The sequence below is a fragment of the Primulina eburnea genome, chromosome 1 (assembly GCF_022965805.1).
Source record: "Primulina eburnea isolate SZY01 chromosome 1, ASM2296580v1, whole genome shotgun sequence".
Taxonomy (NCBI): domain Eukaryota; kingdom Viridiplantae; phylum Streptophyta; class Magnoliopsida; order Lamiales; family Gesneriaceae; genus Primulina; species Primulina eburnea.
In genome coordinates this window covers 55,634,847-55,643,218 of record NC_133101.1, presented here as the reverse complement: position 1 = coordinate 55,643,218, position 8,372 = coordinate 55,634,847, and the positions used below count along the sequence as shown (strand labels likewise).

The 8,372-nt window shown below is 35.1% G+C and overlaps 2 protein-coding genes, 1 long non-coding RNA gene and 1 other non-coding gene across 5 annotated transcripts; 1 reads left to right on the top strand and 3 right to left on the bottom strand.

The window, feature by feature from the left end:
• Positions 1-351: 351 nt before the first annotated feature.
• On the bottom strand, positions 352-2,855 carry LOC140832123 (uncharacterized). 2 transcript variants are annotated; one of them, XR_012118033.1, is made up of 3 exons: positions 2,652-2,855; positions 1,851-2,577; positions 352-491 (listed from the first exon to the last, which is right to left on the bottom strand). It is a non-coding gene; the product is annotated as an uncharacterized lncRNA (long non-coding RNA). The 2 variants fall into 2 exon arrangements; XR_012118032.1 differs by having other exon boundaries at positions 355-491; positions 1,704-2,577; positions 2,652-2,853.
• LOC140832116 (histone H2AX-like) lies at positions 488-2,041 on the top strand. The gene is made up of 2 exons (XM_073195951.1): positions 488-1,763; positions 1,868-2,041. The coding sequence occupies exons 1-2, from the start codon at positions 1,563-1,565 to the stop codon at positions 2,039-2,041; spliced, it is 375 nt and encodes a 124-aa protein (XP_073052052.1). The 5' UTR covers positions 488-1,562.
• TRNAA-UGC (transfer RNA alanine (anticodon UGC)) lies at positions 2,854-2,926 on the bottom strand. Its single transcript has one exon. It is a non-coding gene; the product is annotated as a tRNA-Ala (tRNA).
• A 1,917-nt stretch (positions 2,927-4,843) lies between these two features.
• LOC140812714 (protein VAPYRIN-LIKE-like) lies at positions 4,844-6,468 on the bottom strand. Its single transcript, XM_073171064.1, has one exon. It carries the CDS (start codon positions 6,262-6,264, stop codon positions 4,852-4,854), a length of 1,413 nt encoding a protein of 470 aa, XP_073027165.1. The 5' UTR covers positions 6,265-6,468; the 3' UTR covers positions 4,844-4,851.
• Positions 6,469-8,372: the final 1,904 nt, after the last annotated feature.

Here is an 8,372-nt window from a genome sequence, read left to right as displayed (position 1 = left end):
AGATTACTAACAAAACTTTGGTTGAGTATTTATTAACAGTGAATTCAGCATGAGTACTCAACAACAAGAACTCCTCAACGGAATGGAATCGCTGAACAAAGAAACATGACTTTGAATGAAGCTATTAGGACAATGCTTGTTGATTATGATGTTTCCCAAAGATTTTGGGCAGAAAAAATCAACACCACATGTTACATTCACAACCGATCCACGATCAACAAAAGAGCTTGTAAAACTCTATATGAGATATGGAAGAGAGTAAGTCTAACTTATCTTATTCTCATGTTTTTGGCTATACATGTTATATTCATAATAATGGTAAAACTCATCTTTCTGCATTTGATGTCAAATATGATCTCCAACCGAGTCTTGCACCCGGTCCATTCTAGAGAGAAGATCTCCATATGTATCGTAGTCTCATTCCGCTTAGTGGTGTACTCACCACATCTTTATGGCTCCCAAAGAACATCAGATAGATGTCATAGCAAAATCTGCACAAATACTTTGAAATTACAGAAGATGAGGAAAATACACCAAAAACCATGTTATCTTCATTTCATCATCAAAATAGTTGATGTAATTTATATCCATGTCATGTTGTATCCATCTCCCTGTATCTATATCTTGCATCATAGCTTAACAATGAGAACATATTAACATGTTGTACAACAGTACAAGTAAGACGCCAGTACAAATTTTACACAAGTAAGAACAAATTACTCCGGTATCAAAGATTGTATTTTGTAGAAAATCCTTGTGCCAAGCATGCAATTCATAACAAGAACTACAGTTCAGAACTCTAATCAGATTCCAAAAATATAAACGACATGGAATTACAGCCTAGGAACTAACACAGACCAAACCTCCTAAGTCGAGTTCTATCATGACCCCCAACTTGAATAGTCAAACCAATATCAAAGCTTATTCTAGCAACTCTCTGTACAAAATACAGCTTATTTATATTTCAGTAAGAGAGTGGTACACTAGTATTCGACTCCATAACAGACGGGAAAAAGAAACATATATAGTTATATATATAACTATCTGATCTAACACTACAAGGTCTCATCTTTTACAAAACCTATCTTTAAGAATGGAAGCATGAACATAAAGAAAGTAAAAGCTAGAGTCTGTGATGCATAAGTAATGAAAAATAATAACCAGCATATATGATGTAGAAAAAAAAACTTTTAGGGCATGAAAAATCTAGTACAGTAAAACTAGCCTATCTTGGGAAACAACGTGTTGTTCACACGCCACAATGGTTCTTTTAAAAATAATTTAGTAGGTTTAGCCATCATTTACTTTCGCGATTCTGATCTATTAGAAATACAAGTTTCGTTAAATTTTAAATTCAAAATATTTTGCAACCGCGGATTACTCCCGCACCTCTCTCCAAATTTAATTTTCAAAACATTTCAGAACCGCGCCAACACCACTTTAGCAAATCCAAATGCACCTGCCCCTCCTCCTATAAAACCCCCTTCCACCATCCATTGCTTCATATCCCCTGAAATTCCCTAATCTCCTTAAGTTAAATTTTCTCACCGCAAGAACTGAATATGGAGTCCACTAACGTAGCCACAATCAAGGCCAACAAAGGGAAATCCAAGGCTTGCTCAAGAAGCCAGTCAGAAAAGGCAGGGCTAGAGTTCCCTGTCGGAAGAATCAAAAGATATATGAAGGAGGGAAAGTACGCGAACCGCATCGGTGCTGGATCCCCTGTGTATCTTGCTGCCGTTATGGAATATCTAGCTGCTGAAGTTAGTTGATTACACTCAATCTATTATCTCATTTCTTTATTCGGACATAATTTCAGGAATTGGTTGATCGGTATTACTCTTGGCTACCTGATTTGTCAATCCAGGTCTTGGAGCTTGCAGGTAATCAGGCTAAGATGGAGAAGAAGAATCGGATAACACCATCACACATACGGTTTGCAGTGACAGCTGATGAAGAATTGAGAGGCCTCTGCGGTGGCGCGATGTTTCCAAGTGCTAGTGCCCCACCCAAGATTCACGGCGATTTGCTGCCAAAGTAATCTGGAGAAAGGGATTGACTCTGCTACATTTTAGTTTCAAGTTTCTGTTTTGTGTTCTTTCAATTTATCGAATCAACAATGCCATCTCCAGTAATTGATGCCCAAAACTTCTTCCAAATTTACGATCCTTACTTCACAATTTGAATGAAGTCTAAAACTAATAAGTCCATCAGAGGATGAAAATGTAAGAAGATCACACATACAACAATACAAGGAATCAAATATGGAAACTAATTGCTAAAGAATTTAAATGAGTAACAATGCAATAGATTTAAGTACCATATACGACGCAACACATTAATAATCACAAGAGATACAAATACGTCAAGAGATATATTGAATAATACCACATTATTGAAACAAATCACTAGAGACGAATAAATTCTTGTCATATGGAGCTCAGTGAATCCCCAACATTGAAACAAAATAATAACTCGTGTACCGTAACTTCGATGGAACTTTCGGGAATAAATCCAACGGATAATATGTACGCATTCCTCTCTCAGACATTCAGTTCCTGAACGCTTCAAACGAAACTAGAGAAGGAGTCAAAAAGTGAATGAATAGGCACGGAATTCAAATTACTACTGTTGAGACGAGGTGAGAGAACCTGGAGCTGGATGTCCCGTAAGCCGAAACCCATCTTGAAAACTGACACCGGTGGACGGTGGTGTTGGCAGCCGCGCACGGTTGCTCTCAGGAAGTCGGGGAGAATTTTTAAAAAATAAATAAAAGAGTTGCCGTCACATATTTTTGTTTATCAAGATGGAGTCAGAATTAGTAGCGATTTGAGGGAAGAAAAAGGCAGAAAATGGAGATGCGGGGGATCGAACCCCGTGCCTCTCGCATGCAAAGCGAGCGCTCTACCATTTGAGCTACATCCCCTTATGTTGATGAGGTTTGAATCTGTAAATAATTCAATATAAATATTAAAATGTTGATATTTAGTGGATAATTTTAGTTTTATATTTATTTTTAATATGTACCCAAATATATGTTGTAAAAAAACTCGGAAACCAAAATTAAACTAAAAAACATGTATGGAATTCCTTACCGACTGGTGACCTAAAATCAAATTAGATTTTACTGGACTACAAAAAGGAAATTTTGTCAAATTTATACCGTAAGTTTATATATTCTCTAATATCATTATTTTTTCAATTTTAATGCTGTAATTTTTCTATTTTTATCGATTTGTATTTTGCTGGAACGCTCTCGTGGTGCTGGAAAATCCTAATAACTCGTCAAAAAATGTTGACGCAATACAAAAAAACTACTAACGTATTCAACATCACACCAACGATCCCTCAAAATATAACTAGATACCCAAAAAAAAAAAAGCCGCAAAGTCAAAGTTAGACAACGAAAACAAAAAAACATGACAACATATTAGATGAATTAATTGGTTATTTCTCCCTCACAAATATTTATCTATTTCGGCCAAATTCAACAGGATAAATTTTTATTTTATGCTTGAGTTCAGATTATTAGTGGGAAAACGTATACATCATTTAATTCCAACCTATCAAAAATCATGGACTTTTGTTTTGATTATATATACGTCGGAAGAAATTAGTAGATTTGTTTAATGTCGTGACGTAAGCGCAAAAAGTGGACTTTTGTTTACAGCAACTGAGAACGACGTTTGAACTAAAACTATTGTTTCCATATTACTAAACGATAATCAATTTCTTTCATTAATTGTCAATCAGAAAAATTGTTACGCTGGATTCAAATCATACTATGTATGTAATATTTGTTTGTATCTTTTAATTAATCTGTCTTGTTTTAAGCATTGTTATAAAAGTGATTGAAAGAGACACCTAATAATTCGATGAATATTATTGCTACCCATTAAAAGCCAAGTCTTTTGGTTGGAAGATATAAATAATTAATTTGATGGTGAAACTATTCTTAGTGCATATAATTTCCCAACTACAAGCTGTTCAATGAGCCAAAAACGATTATATTGTGTGTTTAGATGAATTGATTTGATTTGAAATTCGAGTTGAGAAATTATCTGGAGATGAATTTAAAATCATCTCATTAAATTTTAGCTAAAATAAATATAATATATTTGAATATCTTTTTGGAGTACTCGGATTGATAAAGTAGATGAGCGTTTGATCAATAAACATAGATTCTATTCACCATATCAATGGATGTATATGTCGCACGTGGTTTCTTTAGTTCGTTGCAAATCATAATTCATTCAATTGTGTGTATCCTATTGTAGAACATTCACATAAACTCATAATCTCACGTGTTAAATTATTAAGAATTTGACTGAAAGTTTAATCGGGAGCATATTTAAAGCCATAATCATTAATTCTTTAGAACGTGTCTTGATCATCCAGATCTACGCGTTCTTTTTCTTGAGGGAATCCTTTAGTTTTCTTTTTTGGATTATTTTCTTAATGAGTGAGAAAATAAAGAGCGTGATTGCGCGCGATTTGTAGATTATAACTCATATATAAAAGTCTATTTATGTTTTTACACATTAAAGACTCACCAGTTATACATTATAGCTTAACCGACAATCCACAATATATAATTATTCATACATAAACTCATATAAATAAAATTGATCCAAAATATACTACTACAATCTATTATCAGAGACACCGGACATCAATTGTCTCTCCGGCTTGCTACCGTCAATTGATCAAAATCAAGACTTGTGAAGGGTACAAAAATTCCTCAAATCTAAATATACAATCACCTACTTGGATTCAATTTTGAAAACCATGCAACAAAAGATTATGTACATATAACTCGAATCCAAAGAAAATGATGCCTGCGTTTCAGGTTTAAGCCCTCTCTCCCCCTTGATGCAAAGGATTCACTAAAGAAGGATGTTTCCCGAAACTCTCTGCATCAGAGTCCAACATTCCTTTCAAACTCTTGAAACCTGCTTTAGCCCCATGTGACAGAAGATACATAGCCACTCCGACATGACCGGCCTCGACTGCTCGAAGCAGAGGCATGTACCCGGTGCCATCGACCAGGTCGACACGAGCTCCATGGCTAATCAAAAGCTTCACACTCTCCAAATTCCCTTTGAATGCTGCCCTATGCAGAGGGGTCCAATCATTTTGATCTCTCCCGTTCACCTTAGCCCCTTGAGCCAGACAACTCGTCATCGTGTGCACATCATCTATCCGTGCAGCTCGGTGCAATAAATCACCTAAATGTAACGAATCGTATAAGTGCGAATAGCCCTGATCGACTGCCAGAGCAAACGCGGTTTTCCCTTCTTTGGTGACTGCTTTTTTTGAGAAAACCGAGTTGTTTAGCAGAAATTCGACCGCCTCTGCGTGCCCCTCGTTTGCCGCATAGTGTAGAGGAGTCCAGCCTTCATCATCCGCGACATCAACTTCACTACCTATTGAAACAAGAAACCGAAGGGCTTCAACTTGGCCATGAATTGCTGCGAGATGGAGTGCTGTTTGGCCCTGAGAATTCACCGAATTCAAGTCAATATCCGGGTATCCCAAACATAGGATTTCCAATAAATCGACCTGGTTCATAGTTGCTGCAGCGTGTAAAACCCGGTCAATCTTGTTATTAATCTCACAACCTGATTCAATCAAGATTTTCACAGCCTCAGCTTTTCCAGACTTGACAGCCAATGAAACCAGGGACTCTTCTTCCGAACCAGTCTCAGAAACATCTGCGCCAGCTTCAATCAGGGTATAAATGAAGTGTGGCGTCCCATTCTCGGCGGCAACTCGGAGCAGCGCAGTGAGCTGGGATTCATCGCAGCAAGAAACAGCCATCGAGAAAAGAAATTTTGTTTCCAGGGACATGGGTGAAGGCGAGAGAAGAAACTCCGCGACATGTGGCCCGACAAATGAAACGGGGAGAGTGGCGTCCTTAAAAATATGCCGCCCTGGTTTCGAGAACAGATGCCGTATATCGTCCTGGTGAGCTTTCCCGGTGGGAAGCATCGATGATCGAACAAGAACCGTGTCCGGGGGAGAACACAGCGGAGGCTGATCACTCGCCTTCTTCAGGAAAAGAGTGAACGATGCAGATGAAAGCGGTTGGATTATAGAGAAGGATTGCGAAAACGAAAAGGTTGACGTGTTCGAAGACGTGAGCGAAACTGCCACAGACATGGTGTGCATCAGATTGTTCAACCTGAAAACTTGGCTACACTTCTGGCCTCTGATGAAGAACAGTTCGATTATCTGCATATCCGGCTTGATCAATCTGTCCATGGCCTGGAAAACTATCAACTGGGAATATTTTTTGATGAAGAATTTGCAATATGTGAACGGAGAGAGTGATTGAGATGGGGTTGATTGTTTCTGTGCTATGAATTAGTATGATTATATTTTCATTGTTTACGTATGATGATGTTTAAATATCATCGGATTGGATTGTTTAATGAATATTTTGGTTGGTCTGTAATTGATGGTGGGGAAGAAAGATTCAAGCTTGTTTAACTTATTTGTCAGAAAAAAAGTGAGTAATTCCAACTTCTTGACCAGGCCAACCATTAATTTCCATATATTTTTATATTCTGATAGTATTATATATTTTATATATAAAAAATTGTACTCATAAAATATAGTTTTTTTAATCATATATGGGTCAATATATAGCAATGATATGACCAAAATGACAAGTATTATAAATTTGTCATAGCAATGCATTTGAAGAAAGAAAATATATGAACATTAGTGATATGATTGTATTATTGAAACATCGTTCAACAAACTACCAAAAATCAGAAGAGTAATTCTCTTATGAGACGGTTTCACGAATCTTTATCTGTGAGATGGGTCAACCCTATCGATAATAAAAAATAATATTGTTAACATAAAAAGTAATTTTTTTTATGGACGACTCAAATAAGATATATGTCTCACAAAATACGACTCATGAGACCGTCTCACACAAGTTTTCGCCAAATTAAAATTGAACATTGAAAGTAAAAAGTCAATGGAAAATCGAGAAGAGTGAAAAATGCATTGTATATGTCAATCAAATTGACTTGATCAACTATGGTCTGAATGGTGCAAATTCTTAGGAATTTAAAGATATTGTCCCGTTACGTTTAAGTTCACGCTAGCATAAGGTTAGTATTTGATACTCTAATGCAAAATTAAAGAGTCCAAAATTGATTTAGACATATATGGTCTATGAATTAATGATAAGATTACCAATTGATAAATAAACTATTGTAAATGACTTAATTGGTATATGATCAAACTAAAAATTCAATTTTATCCGTAATATAAAATTTTAATTATTGTTATTAAATTCAACAAATTACACTTTTTTCAAGATTATTTTATTTATTAAAATTGAGGAAAAAAATTATATTATAATAAATAAGTATATATCATATTTATTCTTTGTATACAATTGAAGTACTAATAATATGAATAAATCAATAAAATAAAAACTCTAGAAATCAATTATACACACACTCAATTTTGAACATTTTCCCAAATTTTCAACCGATCCATACTTTGGAACACTAAAATAGTGACTAAGATTGTTTAGATCATCCGATAACAATATCTCCGAGCTCCATCGACATATGTATTCAACCAGCAATTCTATTCAAATCACCTTAGCTGAATTTCTATTCATAGTATCTTAACCTGAATGATTTAGTTTCAAGTTCTTTTAAATTTGGTGTCAATTATCTCTGTCAAATCGAAACTCGACGATATCGTCATCTATATATCAGTGGTAGATTCAAAAATTTAGTTGATGTGATTAAATTGTGATATCAGTGAAATGACTTAATGGATGAGTAGAATTTAAGTTTTCTATGGTAAGATTTCTTCTTACATATTGTTATTACCATCTAACTTTTACCTGTTGGGTGGATGCAAGTTATGCAGAAATAGGCTCCCAGAAGCGACAGAAAATTGTACTGAAAAAGGACGGAATAGGAGACAAAGTATAGCTGTAAAATCTGTGATCCTTAAGTAAATTTATGCATTGTTCCTGGATTAGATATTTTATGGTATCTCATGGTGTCTTAGCCAGTTTCACTTATGACTTACTATAATAATAACAACAATAATAAGTCGACGATTGTATTTGTTGATCTATGATCTTATCTATCTCTTGAGATACCCAGAGTATTTGTACTTCTAACTTTTTTTTACCACTTAATTTGATGCATTTCATTCAAAAAAAAAACAGTAATAAGTCGATGACGTTTTTGTCTAATTATTAAAGTTGAGATCATGTGATTTGTTGGTCGCAGATTCGAGTCATACCGGTAGTTTTAATTACAATATTGTCTTATTTTATAATATATAAATCAAACTAATTTAAAAAATCGATTAAACTCAAAAAAGAA

Bases quoted from the DNA above. Each gene is read 5' to 3' on its own strand.
- LOC140832116 (XM_073195951.1), top strand. From the start codon at position 1,563: ATGGAGTCCACTAACGTAGCCACAATCAAGGCCAACAAAGGGAAATCC. The intron at 1,764-1,867 runs GTTAGTTGATTA...TTGTCAATCCAG, and splicing joins TGGAATATCTAGCTGCTGAA to GTCTTGGAGCTTGCAGGTAA.
- LOC140812714 (XM_073171064.1), bottom strand. From the start codon at position 6,264: ATGGACAGATTGATCAAGCCGGATATGCAGATAATCGAACTGTTCTTC.